The sequence below is a fragment of the Saccostrea cucullata genome, unplaced genomic scaffold (genome assembly GCF_032062105.1).
Source record: "Saccostrea cucullata isolate Sc308-1 unplaced genomic scaffold, CSIRO_AGI_Scuc_v1 ctg82, whole genome shotgun sequence".
Taxonomy (NCBI): Eukaryota; Metazoa; Mollusca; class Bivalvia; order Ostreida; family Ostreidae; genus Saccostrea; species Saccostrea cuccullata.
The window spans coordinates 115667-135357 of NW_026928947.1; the positions used below are offsets into that span (position 1 = coordinate 115667).

General features: G+C 33.3%; 1 protein-coding gene across 4 annotated transcripts in view; it reads right to left on the minus strand.

Moving 5' to 3' along the window:
- Positions 1-15419, minus strand: part of LOC134279365 (inactive tyrosine-protein kinase transmembrane receptor ROR1-like) — a 70677-nt gene extending 55258 nt beyond the window's left edge. For 2 of the 4 annotated variants that reach the window (XM_062761758.1, XM_062761753.1), the window contains exons 1-2: positions 14972-15418; positions 14172-14432 (exon numbers count right to left, since the gene is read on the minus strand). In XM_062761758.1, the coding sequence (XP_062617742.1) occupies positions 14172-14199 (28 nt within the window). In that variant the 5' untranslated portion in view covers positions 14200-14432; positions 14972-15418. Of the gene's footprint in view, positions 1-14171; positions 14433-14652; positions 14790-14971 lie in introns of those variants that run through there. The other 2 variants (XM_062761756.1, XM_062761755.1) reach the window with 2 other exon arrangements.
- Between the last annotated feature and the right edge of the window lie 4272 nt (positions 15420-19691).

Here is a 19691-nt window from a genome sequence, read left to right on the forward strand (position 1 = left end):
CGTAATTTTTGTAACACCCAAGATCGGGTCACGTTACATAAGGAAAATGAATATTTTGACATCCCTATAAAAAATTGAAGAAGACCTTTAATAAAAAAAATTATTCTTGGAAAACATTTCTAAAACAATGTGTTTAAGAAGTCTGCAAGACTACAACGGGATGCTCAGATTTGAATGCCAGTCAAGTTCAATGAAATCTAACAATGGCCACACGTCTGCCGCAAAGGAAATTCTACTCCAAGTCTTGCTGTAGGAAGTTACCGACATGCGAACTTAACCTTCGCACTTCAGGGTCAAGGTGTTACTTTGTTGCTGACAGCCCCTTGCATCTGGTCTGACATTCATTGCAAACAGATGCAGCTTCTTAAATACAAAATCATGGCTAATCAAGTCACATTAGCTTTTTTCAGAGACATTCAGTAATATATTTTGTCAGACAAGTGTAAATATTGAGGAAGTTTTTGCCTTCATGAACATAGATAACTTATCAAACCAAACGAAGAATGATGCATGGAATAAAAATGTTTAGAGAAGAGCTCTCTTCAGTAGTAAACAATCCATCTAAAATTTCAATCTGTAATTTAAAAACAAATGCTCAGCGTAAAATGTGGAATATAAACTGTTTACATTTAAATGATGAAGAAATAGAGAGTGATTTCTATGATTAATATATTTTTAGTTATTTGACCTGCAATGGCAAAAAAATTTATGTCATAGCAGTTACCGCGCCATGCCAAGCCCGATTTGTTAAAATACAAATAAATATGAAATGCAAAGATTAACCTTAAAAATTGGACTAACACTTATGGAAATGTGTTAAAACATTTTTTTGAAACTTTAAAGTGGCTAACCATAAAATCTCTCGGTGAAACACAAATGACCTTATGGTCAAATGGTCATGACTAATATCGAAAACAATAAGCAATATGTAAAAATGTAGTTATCAATGGATTTTTGAGGGAAGTCGGACTATTGTGACATAAACGTTGATTGTTCCTCCGCACCATCGGACTTTGGCGTGTATCGCACTTTTATCATTAAGAAAGTTGTGCAGCCATCAGACACAAATAACACTTTGTCACCATACTTTAGTCTTTGGAGTTTTTTTGTGACCCCCCCTTGAAAATTTGCCCAAATACCAGGGTCAAGGTCATGTCACGCTTTTGGGTACCTTTTAGAACTCCTTATACCACTGAATGAAATTTGATGAAACTTTACAGAATCTTTATTACATATTGTCATTGTGCACCTACTATTTTAGTCTCATATATAAAATTGCCATTTTATACATATGGGAGGCGGGGGGTATCATTTAGTGAGCTCATTGCTCACAGTACCTCTAGTTATACCTGCAATTGCAAAACAAATCAACATTTTAACTTTTTTTGAAATATCTTCTCCATATTGTCTACTTTCAACAAAGGGCACTATGAATCAGACCTCAAAAAATTATACCTTGTACTAAAAATTATTTTTTAAAAATTGCATCTAATGTATGCCCCTCAATGAAAAAGTTACGGACAATACAAAAATAACTGCATTTTTTCTTTCCTGAATATCATTGAAGATGATAATGTATATGAAAACATTATAAAAGGGTTGAAAGCAAATAAAGAGCAGTGTTATCACAAGAAATACCTTAAAAATTGGACAGGAAATGAACATTTTTCTGAAACCAAATTTCCAAATGACCTTGGATATATCACAAAAGACTATATTTAAAAGAAAGTTGTGCAAGACACAAATAACATGCATTAAATACCAAGGTCAAGGATCCTTTTGAGAATTTAATAATAATGAATTACAATCACATATCATGAAGTCTCTATATAAAATTATTACAATCCTATGGTGTAATAAATAATTTACATTAGAACCGCATCCTGATGAATATCATTGAAGATGATAATGTATATGCAAAAGGGCTAGCTGAAAGCAAATAAAGAACAATGTTATCATTACTTGAAACTACCAAATTTCCATGATATATCACAAAAGACTATAAAAGGATGGCTAAACCTGCATTAAAATGATCCTTCTGCAATAAAAACTGAATCTAACAGCTCTCTGTGAAATATCAATACCATTCTATCTGAGTAGAACAGTATATGTCTTCCAGTTTTATTGAATTAGTTGTGGGATATATTGTCACGGAAACCAGCAGTATGACTCAGCTGCAATGTTTTAGCTCTTATTGCATGAAAAACATATTTTTTGAAAGACCAATGAAGAATTCATTCCCTTTCACTGTTAATAAGCATTCAAGAAACTTTTAAAAAATAATTTGCCATAAATATTTTTGCTATTTCCTTATGAATAACTGTATCTCCATACAATTTGTCATATCTCATTGTCTTGATAGATGCATCACTACAGATGGAATAAAATGCAAAAAGAGTCATCCAACATCCTTCACAACTCTTGCTCTGAAACCACTTCAAAATTATGTAAGTTCATTTTTGAAGTAATGTCAATGAATAAATTTTATGCCCCTGTTATGGATTGATTGATTAATTGTATGTTGTTTAACGTCTCTCTCGTGAATTTTTCACTCACATGGAGATGCCACCACTTGCTGATGGAGAGCTATAAATTTTGTCCTATACTCTGCATTTATTGAGCAATAAGGGATCTTTTATGGTCTCATCCCAAGGACTCAGGTCTCTATGTCCCACAGTGGAATTTGAACCAGACATAAGGATTAACTCCTTACTTTGCTACTCTAGAGCAGACGCTCTAACCACTGCACCACACGGGTGACCCTGTTATCAAAGATTTGGGGGTTATAGTTTTTGCCCTGTCTGTCTGTCTACAAAAACATTAACTTTGCCTATAAATTTTGAGTGAGTGGAGCTATCAGCTTTCATATTTCACAAGGTTTTACCTAGTGGCAAGACCTTTCTTTGGTTACCACCAAATCTGACCTTATGACCTTGATATTGACCCAGCTTTTACAAAAAAAAAGTCAAAACTTTAACCGAAGCCATATTTTGAATAGTTAGGGCTTGCATATTTCTTATGAATATTCAATCTGACAGGACCTTTCAATGGGTATAAATATTTTTGACATTTTGACCATGACCTTAGAATTTGACCCACTTTTAAAAACTTTTAATCTTGGCCATAACTTTTGAACAATTAGTTCTAGGGCTTTTATACTTCACAGGAGTGCTCCTTTTGACAAGACTTTTTTTACCTTGACCTTGGAGTTAAATGACTTGCCTTTGAGAAGTTTCATTCCTTGTCATAAGCTGCCATATGGGGGCATCAGTATTGCAGAAACATATTTTGTTTGGACTTATAATGCATATGCATGTCAAATCTCTAAAATATTCCACTCCCTTATAAATTTAATCTATACAATTTATATCACTTCAAGGAACATTACTGTGAAACTATGAATGAAATTGCACCTTTAATTAACATTACCTAACCTTAACCATTTTTTTTAGACAAGAGGCCCTTGGAACAAAATGTTAAACTTAGTCAAGCTGGCCCTGCTGCTCTGCATAGGATTTCCCCCAATAAAAATATATTTCCTTTGTTACATTTGGTGGATCCCATACTACAAACATGGGGCCATGATTTGGACAGAAATTAATCTACACAACAAGAGGATGCTTTCAAATTCATAGGATTCATCATTGGTTTTCCTGTTCTTGACAATAGAATCTAATATCCTCAGGTGAGCTAAAAAGTAAGATTTTTAAAAAAGTGAACATCCTTCAGTTCCATGTCTTTTTTATCCTGAAGAACATAAGATTGCTGCAACATAGCAGGTAATTAACATTATATCATAGGAGAAAACATAAGAAAGTGTATTCACTTTGGTGTGAGGTTTTTCCCACAGTTTTTGAGCATGTCTGCTTCACATAATCCTGTAGCCAATCAAGTTAAACAAAAGAAAGTTATCCTCATATTCCTTAATTAGCAATTGATATCTCTGATCAAAAGCAATCATATGTTTTAATGAAAAAGATAAGGGTTAATATTTAAGAAAATAAAGAACAGAAACTTAATAGAACAACGCAGCCATTTTTTTTTTTAAAATCTTGACTTCTTCACGGAACCTTGGTGTTAATATTTGCCCTCTGTCTGTCATCATCGTTGATGAGAATACACATTCTGTAGGAACTCGCTCCCAGACTCCAGCTCCCAGAACATGCTTATAATTGTTTAATTCCAGACATTGTTTTAGAAGCCGAATTTTGGAACCATACAAGTCTCTGCCCTTCCATTTACACTCCTATAAGCAACATGCTCTAATGATTTATTACACTAGTGATATACAAACATTAACCTTAATTTTGGTGAGCTCTTTTTTTTTTTATTCTATTAAGGAGGCTGGGGGGTCAACAAATTAATCACAAATGATATTTTTTTAGATACGGTAACTTAAGCTGTCTACTATCATTTCACAAAGAAAAAAATCATAATTTGTTTTAAAATTTGATCATTTTCTATATCTTCAGCTCTCCTTTTAAAGGAGATAAAAATAGTCTGAAAATGGCTGCCACACCCCAGCCTCGTTAAGGAATGGTTTTGATAAATGATGCTCCATCTTAAATTTGTAATGATCCTCATAGATCTATGCGAACACTTAACCAGTGAAAATTCTAATACTTGTATTAATCTCTTTTAATAAGAGCAATGAAAATAATAATAATCTATATAACTATAAATCATATCTTGTGACAATAATCAAAAAATTTTCCACCAAAAGATTCAACATAAATTCACAGAAACTTAAATGTCTATAAATTATACATCTGTTCAACCTTTACAATAATGCACACCAATAAGTAAACAATCAATGTCAACACTCTACTTGGTCAATATGCAGTGATATTGTTTTAGATATCCATTTCATATCTGCTAAGTGTCCTCTTAATTTCAGGTGATCTATCATTCCTAGAGTCAGAGAGAATCAAGAGCCAACCAAAACAGGATAAACACTCAGGAAATTAATTTTGGGCTGTATTTAATTCACTCTGCAAATTAGAAAATGAATGAAGCCATGCATCATGATGCTGAAAGCCTAGAGAAAATGACAGGTGATGAAATGAACTCTTTTGGTTTGAATGGGTTGCATGGAAGTCAATACTGAATGTTTTCCTAAATGAAAAACATTTGCCATGTATTTTTATTATAGATAATCATTTAACTAATGTGTGTCTTTGATGTTATAAAAAGACCATGTAGAATGGAGAAGGCATCGGGGCACGCTTTTGGCTAATCAACAAACCTTTAGCAGAGAGAGAATGCCGAAGAACATTTTAATCTATTTTCTTGTTCTGATTTTATTATTAAAGAGTTCTAATTTAAGTTACTTTCTATGAAAGTCTCATAGTCTTTTTTACAAATAAAGGAACAAAGAATTACTGTAAATCACTATTTATTCGCGAGAACTTTATTTTCGCGTAATTACGCGAGACAGTGTAAAAATTTAATTCTCGTGTATAATAACATTCCTTATGATTATATAGAGCAATTAACCACAATTCGTGAAAATTTTGTCTCGCTAATCAGGCGTCAATGACTATCTTGTGAAAATCAGGTGTCGCGAAAACTTAATGATCTACAGTACTTTTTTAATCATCAAATTTAAAACGTGGTTGAAAAACACTTTTTTAAGGAACCAAAAATTAATGTTGCTGTAGAGACTCCCTTATGAACAAGTTTTGTTGTAATTAAAGGATTTCCTAAAATATTTGTTCTTTCAGCCTGTGGATTACAGTTTATTCTTTACATTGAGTGCAAACCTTTTTAAATCTATAGTCACTAGATCCAGTGAATGAGGTTGTACTTAGCCAGCAGTGGCAGACATTGCTGCAGGTCAATCTCTATGACACAAAATTATGTCATGATACCTACTTAATAGCCATCTAAACAGCAGTTTTTGCATTCCAGATTGACTTCACCACACAGTAATCAATTTCAGGAAAACAATTTTCCAAATCTTTGACAGCAAACATGAAATTGGACATAAAAAAAGGTAGATCGATACATATTAAAGCTGATTAAAAAAAGGATTCATAAAACCTTAATTCCCATATTACATTTTCCTGGAGTCACTAACCCTGAAACATGTGTCAGTTGACAGGGAAACGCAGGGAGAGGTGAATGATGGGAAATCAGCTCTATGTTCAAAATCAGAAGCCATGAACATAATTCCACCTCCCATCATCTTCCACTGCGACCTTATGCAACAGAGCTTGAAAACTTTATTGTCTTCAAAGAAAAATTCATTTCATCACTTTACAAGCTTCCCTGGCCATGAATTCTGATAATATTGTTACTTCTCAATTTAAGATAACATATGTCACTTTCAGCTTTAGATTCCTTTCAGATAAAGGTGTTCCATTGGTTTTTCTGAAGAACTCTTTCTCTCTCTCTCTCTTCTTTCTCTCTCTTAGCTACATTAATATCTTATCATCAGCTAGATCAAGACATAACACATTAGATACAGCAAGTTCCTGAATCTCAATAGCCCTCATCATTCTTGGAATTTTCAGTGTGATATGACCTGAGTGTTCAGTAAAACTGTTATGTAACACCAGCTTTTGCCCTCTCCTGAGACCCTGCATGTTGCTGTTGATCCCAGTATTGAAGGAAAGAGCAGCAGCTCCATAAGTCACAGAATTTGTCATATACAATCCCCTATAAAGTCATTTCAAAGAGACACGATATTTCAATGAGAAATTATTTCTTAAAATCCATTTCTGGTAAGGAATGAAAAACATATGCCCTTTGATGAGATTGTGGCTCCCCTGGTTTCAACTTACTGTAGTCTCAGTCAATAATAATGTTAGACTTTTACATTTCTCTTCAAATTTACATTAATTTATAGAAATATTATAGCTTTGTGTTTTCTAAACTTGTACTTGATTTTATTCAAACTAGACTCTTTAGAAAGAAAGAAGCACAATAAAATTCTTTTTTTCTGTTCTGACTGTTCGACATTGCAAGAATTATGAAACACAATTTAAAGTAGTCCATTTTCTGTACAACCTTTTGTTTAAAAATAACAGTAGATGTAGTATTTTGAATAAAAACTTATAAACAGATCGATGCAGGGCTTAACATAATCTTTAACATGGCAATTTTATTTACATTACAAATGAGCTCAAAGAAAATGCTTTATTAAACATCAATAATACAAAAAAAATTATCTGAGGCAAGTTTCAAAGAAAAATTAAGCAAACGAAAGTTAAATAGATGCCCTGCCATGGGAAACAAGTTGAGCTTTTTCTTAGGTTTATGAATGAATAATGACATAGGTCATAATCCTTGCTTGGGTCATTTTTTGCTTTTGAGTAATAAATGAATTCATAAAGTTGACCCGGCTTTGAAGGTCATGATGAGAAAGAAATTGAATCTACATTATACAAGTGTACACATTATTAACTTGAAAAATTCAAAGAGGAGCATAAGAATAATAGCGTTCACAGAAGCATTTTTACCAGAAGTTTTAAACCTTGGTTTTTATATAGGCAAAGAGGAAACAAGACAAACTATATACAGAGAGTTATCCGAGCTAATTCCACGTGTTTGTATGATCAGACCACAGATACAGGTGAAACCTACCCATCTTCCTGTTCCGTCATCCATTTCCTGTCAAAGAAAATTCTTCATGCACGACTTTACCCTCGCTCATTTCCTATGCAAAATGAAGAAGACGCCGGTCATAACAAATTTTCTAACCTCGACTCAAAGGACTTCTCCAAATAATGATGAAATAACAATCACTCTAATCTGATATTCCAACAATAAAATTACATCAGGAATTTTCTTACAAATCTTGATAACTCACCAACTATTCAAAAGCTGCATCATAATTGGTGTCATATGACTAAGACATAAATCAAAATATTACCCCAAAATATGAATAATTCATAAGTCTAGAACCAAAACATAAATTACCCATCAAGAATTATTAATGATGAACTCTGCATGCCTTTCTCTCCAAGCATAGGAAGAGACAGTTGCTAGTAATTGCACAATTTGTCATTCCAAACTAATGTGCATAAAAAGTTTACTCATTTATTGAATGCTATAATTTAATGTAATAAGATACATAAAATTATGAATTTGCATGAGATGGTTTTTACAATCTTAATAGCCTTTCTCATGAAAACCTGCATGCTTCTAGCAGTTGCAACAATTCAACAGCAGAAAATGGAGTCTGGACAAAGATAATAAAATAATAAAAAGATACTTGTAGCACCAACTCCAACAGAAAGTATTTGCTTGTTTGTCTGTTTTAAAAATGGTGTCTCTTCAGGAATTTTTTTTTCATTTAGAGATGACAAGTGGTGGGTGGAAGACTACAAATTTAGACCTGTACTTGGCATTTATGGCCTTTGAGCATTGAAGACTGAAGGATCTTTTCATACAGGGACTTTCTGTGACACAGGACCTCAGCTTTATTATGATCTCATCTGAAGGACAAGTTGCCATGTCCCAAAGTTGAATTTGATCCTGTATAGTAAGGATAAAATCCCTGACTCTAGAGCAAACACCTCTAACCATTGCACCACACAGGTATAACAAAAGCGTTAGTTACAAAGTATATTATAGTTCATCGTGGAGAAAAAACATTAATTCCCAAAGTCAACAGCAAAATGCATGACTATCAGCTCTGCATCCTTAGATTATAGCTATTTCAACAGATGAAAGAAAATGCAATCTAGTTTTTATATCATGATCTATTTTTTCCAACAATAATAATCCATATTAAAGTTAAAGAGATAAACTTAATCCCAGGTGAACATGCCTCAGGTATGGCAGATTTCATCTGCTCTAATAAAGTAATGGTGATCTTCAATATTCCCACATCAAGGTACAATTTAGTGCAATAACACTTCAACTGATTAAAAAAAAAACACATATCAATGCTGATAACTTTCTTTCATCCTATTTGACTTTAAAATACTAATTTGGTAAAATGTAAAATATTTTTGGACCTTGGCTCATATTGCTGAGATTCTCATCTGGTAAAATATTATCTATGAACCCTCTATATAAAAGGGAAGACTCAAATCCTCCACTTATAGCTGGGCTATAAACACTTATCTATACTTCTAACCAACATTAAAGAGAAGACATACACTATTATACTAATATTCACATAAAAAAATCCCAGGTATTCAATAATATCCTTTCCTGTGGCCACTCTACCTATGATACCAGTCATTATCACTTAATTATTACAACAATATATATACATTCCAGGCACATTAATGCATACCTGAAAAAAATCACACCTGAATTTATTTGTATGACCTTAACTTTTTTCTCAGGTCATGCTGACAGATTTTCATGAATATTTACATTATTATAAAGATTCAGAAAACATTTCTGTGCATGCATACATCTTTTTTTCCCTTCTTCCTTAAAATGAAGGTTGAACATCAAAATTTCTGGAAAACATTTCGTGAGCATTCAAATTGAAATCACTATAGCAAGCAAAAGTCTCTTGAATGTGGCACTACATCTGTCAAGGTGCATCCCCAAGTTTTATTTATCATTTTCATATTTAAACAAATGAAGTGTTCATGACATATACAAAGTGCAGTTTAAACAAATGACAAATCCTGGCCAAATTGCATCAAATATTTGGGCATTTTTTAGTGTCAGGACAAATGTTGTCCTTCTATTTTCCACCTGCCAAAATAGTAACAAAGCCTTAATTTTTTTTTGTCATTCAGTAAGTTCATTTCTTTAAAAAAATCTTAAAGGTGCAAAATTTGAATAAATAAAATAATTAAACAAAAGTCAGTCTCAGGGCCTTTATGTTCACCTGATTATAATATATCACGGTAAAAGATCCACAGAAATAAAGGAAATAAACTGATAGAAAAAAAGCTATGTTATCCAAGAGCAAGAGGAACCCAGGGGTCATGGAATTCATTGTTTTGGAAGAGACACCCTTGCTTATCATAACCATTTGCCTAGTTGGTTTGATTAATACAAAGGAGTGGAGAAAATTTTCCAAGAATTAGTGTATTTCCAGTATATTTTCAATAGAGCACTGCCCTAAAATCAGAATTCCCTACCCAGCGGCCATGAAATTCACAATTTTGGAAGAGGTTCCATTGTTCATTATAACAATGTTCCTAGTTTAAAATTTCCAAGAATTATAGTGCATTTCCAGTATATTTTCAATAGATCACTGTCCTAAAATCAGAATTCCATACCCAGGGGCCATGAAATTCACCATTTTGGAAGAGGTACCCTTGTTCATATGATAACAATGTTCTTAGTTTAACTTAATGCCCAGGAGCATGAAAGATTTTCTAAGAATTACTGCATCTTCAATTAAAAATCAACAGAGCTCCGAACTGAAACATAAGTTTCCGCAATCCAGTAAGGCAATGAAATTCACAATTTTGGAAGAAGCACCTTTGCTTATCATAACCATGCACTTAGTTTTTTTCCTTTAATACCCATGGAAAGAGAAGAAGAATTAGACCCCCAACCCCTGACCAAGGGCAATGCTTGATTATCATGGAAGAGGTATTTTGGAAGAGGTACCCTTGCTCACTATAATTATGACTGTTTGCTTAATGTCAAGAAGCGAGGGAAAATTTCAAAGAAACAATGCATTTGATTTCATCATAAAGTCAACATATAGAGTCCTGCTATAATACAAAGACCTTTTACCCCCTGGTTCCACAGATTTTACAATTTTGGAAGATCAGGAACCAATGTCCATCATAACATCTGCTTAATATACAGAGGGGAGAGAAGATTTTTGATGAATTAAGCATTTTAACAATATGATGTCCTAATTCCAGAATCCTTGGACAATAATTTTCATAATTTTGGTAGAGAACTGAGACACTGATTATTACATGTACAACCATGGCAACAGTCCATGTTTAACTGCTTGATGTCCATGAGGAATAAAAATGAATTTTAAAAGTGTACTAATTTTGATGGTTTTATGCCCAAACTTCAGGCCCAAGGGGAGAGGCATACACCATGAAATTTCCAATTTTTGTGTCACTTAACTTTTAGATGTTCTGTGTCAAAATTGGTTGAAACTGATTTGGCATTTCCAGAGAAAAGGCTGAATATGTTCAAATTTTAATGAATAAAGCAAAATAGAGAGCAATTGGTCACCAAAAGATCAAATGATCTATAAAAGCTTAGGGCAATTATCTTGTTGGATGTCAATCTATTTTCAGGTTTGCTACAAGTAAATAAAATGATTTTATCAAATCTTTAAATCATTTAAGAATCTGATTTTATCCACAGATTGCCTTTACCAGAAACCTCTACTCCTCTACAACTTCTGAGATATCATACGACACAGCTAATCAGAGCTACATTACTGAGCCTGGGCGACAGGTGCTAGTCTTAAACACTGAATACCATCTGTTTCAGCATATGATGTAAGTATTACTCAAACGAATACACTAACAATGTAGTGTAAACCATCTCTCATCAGACTGCCTCTATCTGGATTTTACTTACATCTCCACTGCTTCTTCCCATCATCGGCATCACGTTATTACATTTATTTGATTTGACGCAATGAAAATAAACTAGATAGGAAAACTTTTCTCTTGGATAATAATGCAATTAGTGGCTTACTTCAAATGGTCTTTGGAGTAGAGAGGCAACATTAACCAGAGCTAAATACTTCAATGCGGACTTGCCTCCAGTAAAAATGAAGACTGGATTGAGCTTCTAAGGTGCAGTTGACATTATATCTGGCTTCTGAGGTATCACGGATGTCAGATATGTCAAATTTGTTACATCAAATAAAGAATGTCCCAATGCATGTGACCTGGCAAACCAGAAGCTACTGTATGTGATGAGTAATGTGACTGTTACTGGTCTGAGGGAAGATATAGCAACTCGGCATATTGTTTAATTAAACCACTAGAGAATAAGCTCTGCATCCAACACTATCATCATGATCATATTTAGAAAATCTTACTTTAGTGATCTTTTTGTGTCTATGGAAAGGATGGCTGTTTACCAAAACTGATCTTTGACTGAGAGTTTTATGTAGTAGCTGAATTATTTTTTTTTAATTGCGTGAAAGAGGTATCAGAATATAAATCAACTCTACAAAAATCAGGAATAACTATTTCATGGGATTTACGATAAGATGAAAGCCTTTGCTCTGTCACAACAAGATTACGGCTAAAATCACAGCAACACTCAAACAGAAGTACTTTTTTATGTGGGTTAATTGTATGGCACCAAAAAAACCACCTTATTCCATTTCACAATCAGTGTTTTTACTGCTTTCTTTGATGTCTATCCGACACAACTATTTAAGTTAATCAAAAAATTAAGAAATTATGACCACTTTTCTGCCATAAACCATTTAAAAACATTCCTAAAATAATTTCATATAGATATTTTTGAATGTGGAATAATAAGCTTGAAATTGTAATAGTACAGATAAAATGTGAAATAATTTTCATGCCTTTACGCCCATTAGGTCCCTTTTCTCTGTAGCTTTTATTGCCTCTCTCACATTTTCAAATTAAAACCATGCTTCCGAGTTTCTCCAAGGTTTCTTTTGAATCATTAATGAGGGAGCATTAGTGGAAAATACGAGTAAATAACTCAGTAACAAGTGTATGAGATGAGAAGCTTTATTATGAGTGACAGTATGACCCTTTGATATCCCTGGTTTATAGTATCGGTGATTGACTAGCGTTTGTCAGTTTCACAACTAACATGTACTGGCGTTTGGCTTGTGTCCATCAATATTACTACTAACATGATTTACGCATGAATGGGGAACTATGGGCAGTAGAAAATCTACTAATGAATGTTTTATGATCAGAATAGGTTAATGTGCCATTTTCTTTTTGCGGTAGGAAAACGCTTGTGGATCCCAGATCAATACAGAAGAAATATCCCAGGGCTGCCAGGGTGAATAATCATATACACATACACCGGCCATAAAAAGCTAAAGCTTGTTTATTTTACAAATGAACAATGCAAATACAAACTAATAAAGCAGCTGCAGCAGACACTCAAATGTACATCAGCCTGCTCAAAAAAGATTATTACATTATGCTTTAGTATATGATATACATGTATGACTTGCTGAGAAGTCAATAAAACAACTAATACCAAGGCTTTGCTTTGTCTGGAATGTCTTAGAACAACATAACGGTGATATGAGAAAGTTTGCTTAAGGCTGCAGTTTCCAAAAACTCAGCATGCTTCTTGGATGACTTTTTGCATGTTTTAACAAATTGGTTTTAATTAACTTGGATTTTTCAGTCTATTACCCCCCTTTATTTGCTTCCACAGTCGCATATTTCTAGGTGACATGCACCTTTGGAATGCCTGTCCATGCCAATTCAATTTCCCTGTGAACTTTTGAAAAAATGTTATGGTAACAAGAAGTACTGGGAAGAGCCAGGAAGTCTTCCAGTATTACCATCTATCTTAAACAACCAGGGATCCCACCTTCTCTATCTTAGTATCCAATTCAGATAGAATAGGGATTTCAAGGTAAAAGTCATTGCAAAATAGGTTTATCTAACACCAGGCAGATTTTACTGACAAAGTGAACACTAGAAATTCAGCACTAAGATAAGAACAAAAGAGAGGCAGGTGACTGTTATCACTAGGGCTCCTTCACTAATTAAACTACCATTCAGCCCTTCTCCCTCATCAATACACCATTATCACGATCTCAGACTCTTTAATGAACAGGAAAATAATGTTGTGCAACGCTCTCATTTAATGATTATCCAAGGTATCCAGTAGCCCAAAATAAAATAAGAAAAAGAATCTGATTGAATGCGCAATCAATTAATGGTTTCCTTTGGTATATCCTATATTTTACGATACCTGTTGTGAGCTCACAAAAGTTAGGAATAAATTCAAGAACTCAGATGGAGAATATTACAATAACACCAATATCTTCAAGATTGTTAAAAAATCATATTTCTTTTAGATCTATTATGACTCATTTATTTCTTTTTAGGCCTGTTTTACTTTGACAAATTAATGCATGGAATATGATACAGACTTCACAGGAAACCTTATAGGCAAAAAATTTTCTTTCTAAATTGGTCTAAATTTAATCTAAGGGAAATCTTGCATTAAATTTAATGATTCATGAAATATTTAGTAGCCCCTATGGGCATGGCCGTTTTTTCTGACATATAAAAAAAGTCACCTACCTTCAGACATCCGAGTGGCAATATCCATTCTGAACTTAAGAAAATTCACTGTTTTATCCTGTATATTCCAGATTTAATGTAATTTCACGAAATAATAAATTGTAAACTGTTCAGACATATATTTTAAAAGCTGATCGCAATCACAAAAAAGAATATCGCACATAAGTTGATAAAACAATTATCTGCCATCTCTCCATCCATGCGTGAAATCAGTAGGGTATGAATGACACCGCTCATGCCCAGCCATTTTTCTTTAAAGACCTGAAACAGTAAGAAAAACACAATACGATACAGTATCCATTCACATGACAACCTTTTGCCTGTTGATATAATTATACACTCTTACCTTCTCAGACGGAAAAGAAGCAAAATTATAGCTATTTTCCTGGTATCAACCAGAGTACAACCTGCGACTGACCACAGACTCAAATTAGAGAAAGTTCATAAATCTTTGGCAGCTTTGTCTGGCCTAAGAACAAACCTGGAGCACGTGAATCAGTTTACAATCTAATGGCTCTTCTTTCTTACAAATGGTGAATTTTTTGGAGGTGAAGTTGTGTACGGAGTAAGTCTGTACCACTGTGAACACCGATTCCACCTATCTCAGGCTCTTATCACGCACTCCCTACCTCTCAGCCAACATGTTTTTAAATAAACTCAAAATGAAATAATATCTCTCCAAGCAACATTACACTGAGTGGTTTGTGGTTGAAGCACTGTTGAAAATATTGCTGTCAAATTTTTTTTTATATACACATTCAAACACCAGCTTCATGATGTTATGCTTCATATATACTTACTTTCACTGGTGAAAAATGTGATGGTCCTTTAATAACTTGGTCAGAGAAATATCATCCAATTCCACATAAAAAGTTCACTGTGACAGAATTTTCCTCTCCAGCAGACTAAGCATCACCATAGAATGTTTACAAAAACCGGCTTCAAGCTGACTTGACTCTACAGCTCCAGTCAGGCGTAGCCTCCTGACATGTGTAAAATTCTGTCCATCAGTCCGGGTCCGGTCATCAGATATAGCCTCTCACTTCCAACCTTTCCCACTGTAAATAAACAAGATGTCTAGAAACTATTAAAAATGTCACATGGTAAAACAGTCAGGTTTTTGTCCATTCACTGATATGCTTTCTTTTCTTGTACCATCCACAAAGACCGAAGGGGGCGGGGCATCCCAGCTGTTTTAATGCTTGAAATTTTCATGTTTAATGTCCCATCCACAACAGTTGTTGCTACCGATTTTAATATGACATCACATAATCTACTGAACACAGAGTTTTTATCAGTAACATCATTTGCAGACTGCCTTGCGTGTGCCCGAGGGGTTTTGGTTTTCAGGATGCAATATACATTAATGAAGAAAACAAAAATAACATCAGTGGCTCCTAAATGATTCTGTATCAGTCCTACAATCTGTACATAGAATCCTATTTACCTCAAATCCTCGCATGATTACAGACAATTGCCGCATTTAATTGAACTAATGATATAGGGAACCCATGTTAAAAACAATGCCTACCTGAATATTTCTTTTCATTAAAATCTTAATGAGCACTTATTAACATACCTTTACGAAGTAATACATATTCCTCCGAAGAAGTATTAAATAGCAGTATGAATGAAGCGTCTTGTATCGAGTGTACTTATAGCTATCATTGTATCGCACAGGTATGGTCAATTACACAGCCAGAAGAAAACCTTACCTCATGGCAAAACACCAATCGTAGATTTTTATCTTAACAAGACAACAATTAAACACAAGATCTGATTAAAAAGGTAGTGATGATTAGACTTTTGATGTTTTACAACATTCAGCCACATGTCTCATTCTATGTATTTGATTACAGATATCCAATTGATCTATCTTGATGGGGATCATTTAAAACAAAATTGACTATTGATTATATGCATTTTCCTTTAATACAATCTTATTTGTTACATATCAAAAACTAAATACTTTGCTTAAATAAGAAAAATGCAATTACTTCATGACATGGATATTTATTAGAAAATTAACCTCCATAGAAACTTTACTGAATTTATTTATTCACTCAAGATTGGATCAATTAATGAAAATCAGGAAAATATGGGGTTGAGAGAAAGGGTTGAAAACATAAGAGTGCCAATTTCTGGGCCAAGCAAACAAGGAAATGTACATGATGGAGAGTGATCAACGACAGGTATTTTTACCTATATTGTATTTACCTATATTTACCTGTATTCTTCCTTCTTATCAGACAGAGCATTGCCAGTCATCAAATGGAGTACTTCATATTTCACTTATACCAACACTGATAGTTGGCAATTTTCAATTGTTAACCAGATAGCTGTGGTAATTTTCAAATAATCAGCATGAGATTGCCAAAAGAACAAGTGTTCAGTTGACATTGGAATCGGTAATAAATCATACATCAGTCAATATTGATGTCTTATCATTTCCCTCTAAGTTAAGGGTCCATTCCACACTAAATGTCACACAAATAGTTTTAAAAATCATCTTGAGTGAAAAGACCATCAGAAAAAACATTATTACCTCAAGTCTGGACTAAATATATGATGGTAGGAATTCCTGACATTATCTGCAAATTAAAAAGTCAATATAATTTGCAGTATGAAGTCACAAAATGTAGGGGGAAAAATCAAAAAGTTAATATACGTATGTAAACACTTTTTTAAATAATCAGATATTATTTGAGAGATCCATTTTCTTTCTGCATTCCTCCTCCTCCTACTTTCTATCTCCCCTCTGTCTTCCCCACCCTCTTTAAAAGCTCTGCTCTCTAAAATTCTCTTTAAAATATATTTCAGTCTTTCCTAACTATTTCAAGCTATGAAGAAAAGAAAATCCTACCGGAAGTTTTTGATACCTATACATAATTCTTATCAATTAAAGAGCACAATTTGATTCAACACATAATAAGATGATTGATTGTTATTTCTAAAGATTTCAATATCGTTATTATGCTCCCCTTTGAAAAAGTTTCCATTCATTTTCTATGCAGATCGAGGTTGAAACAAGATGTGTGGATGTCCATTTCCCTATCAAATATTTTAGGAACCTTTCACTACAGATTTTTTTTCCCAAGTGCAGTTCTGAATATATTTTCAATTCATTAAAATATGCATAATCAAAAACCTACTGACATTATATGATTAACTTAATACAAAATCATGCAAAGTTTTACAAATGTTTGTTACCATGGAACCATGTGTGTAATACTCTGCATTCTTTGGAGGTCAAATATTATATTCATATGTCATTCAGAGAATTAGGAATCACTACTTATATCTAATTTTATATAATATGCTCTGATAAGGTGTGATTGCAGAATTAACATTTGATTTTATGTATGATTCTCATTTTATTCCTATTAATATCCCCCCTCCAGGAATTCAAAAATGAAATATTATAATTCAAGTGCTATTTCAGTATCCAAAGACTTTGCTGAAATTAAAGATTGTATAATTCTTTACAGAATTTAGTAAACAAAGAAAGGGAAAACAAAAAGAATTTCAGATTTAATAAATGAGTGTAATTTCATTCACTCCGGAAATCAAGGAAAATACTTTAAATCATAGTTTTCAGCATCTCTTATGCTAATTTTTGAAAAATAAAAAAAAAATAAAAACTATAAATCAAATTAAATTTATTTTTTGTGTAATTATGTCATCTTTATGGACTATCATTAAAGTATCAAATTATGAAAGCATCAGATCTGCCAATCTTAAATATATTCTCAACTTTGGACTGTATTTTTCAAAGCAATCCAAATAAAACCTTAATGCAGATGAAGGGAATTCTATACCCCCTTATCTTCAGTACCATATCATAGACTCCATTTGATCAGGTAACACTAGAGACTCATGCCAAGACCACCACATTTTACGATCTCTTCTTTGTTCAACAGATGAAAAAATCAAATACAATTCTTCTGTTCTTGCATGTGACAGGCATTAAAATGGGGCCTGAATTATGATAACTATAATATGCAATAATATAAATTGCACGCAATATTCTTTTGCACAAAAGCTGATCATTTTTTTAAAGCATAAAATTATACTGAAACTGTCTAGCCAGCAAAATGGGAGCAGGGGTAACACTGCTTACAGGCTACAAAAGCAGATTCATAGAAGTTCAATTGATCAGACTTTTCTTTATAAAATAAAGGCCTAAGGGTCCTCATGGTCACCTGAGTAACACATGAGAACAGGCCAATCGATCAGCCCAATCAAGAACTAAAATGCTAGTTTCTTGAGAAAATTTTACAGCTGGTCAGAGGGATCATCATACATTTCCATATTTGTGCAGCCTGTTTCCTATTAGTAAATGAGTAAGATAACATACATGTGTATACAGTGAAACCTGTCTAATCTGGCATGCACTCGGAGACAAATTTTGTTTCGGAATAGACAGGGCATCGAAAATTTAATGTCGGAATTCACAGTGTGACCCATTGTACAGGTGTCAGATTATACAGTTTTCACTGTATGAATATCATATCATGTCAGTTTAGTTGTATAAAAAATAATAAATTAGACCCCTGGACCAAAATGGCAAAAACAATTTATTGTGACAAATAAATATTATACAGAGAGGCTCACCAAGGAGACATGTATAAAAAAATAATTTAAAAAATTAGGCCCATACTTGAAACTTAACATCTGACCAAAATGGCAAAAAAAAATTTACTGTGCACAGGGTTATCTTCAAACTAAATACAAAAAGAGGCCTTGGCAATCACCATAGTAGCACCATAGTAGCAACAGCTTCTCAACAAATGACTACTATGGCTCCACCTTAAAGTATCATCTAAAATAACTCCATTACAACATTTGAGAGAAGTTCATTATCATTTTGATATCAAACGGTTCTTAAAAAAATATTACAGACTGAGACGGAAATCTTTTGAATAGCTCAGTTTAGTTTTGAACTCTGGTAAGTGATTAAACACTTTCTTTACGACAGATGTCCATTGAGAAAAGAACAAGAATAACATGTATGAAATAGCATTTTTAAATGGACCTTTCTGGCTATTTCTGGTCTATAAAATCTTTTCAACTAAAATCTGCAGGTTCATTAAAAGCAAATGAAAGTTTAAATGCAAAACAGTAAAATATCTGAGACACAAAAAGAGGCACCTCTTGAGGGACATTTATGGACTGAACAAAGTTAAATGATACACAGATGATTATAGGGTTCCATTGGTCACTCTTCTTGGACAACCACATGCTCCCACAAAGAACAAAAAGATTCTGCTATGTGGATGGCAAATGAAAACCTTTCCTTATTGACCCTTTTCAAAACACCTCTATAAAGGGATTGCTCATAAAAATAGATAGCAATTCTTAAGTGCTATGCATATAAGCACTGAAGTCTGTAATGTTAAAAAGAATGTTCTTATTAGGAAATAAATTTTAACCTTGAGTTTTGAATGAATGACCTTGAAATATATCTTTCATAGATAGTGTCAGCACTTAGTTTCATTGCAAAACCTCAAGGAAAACACC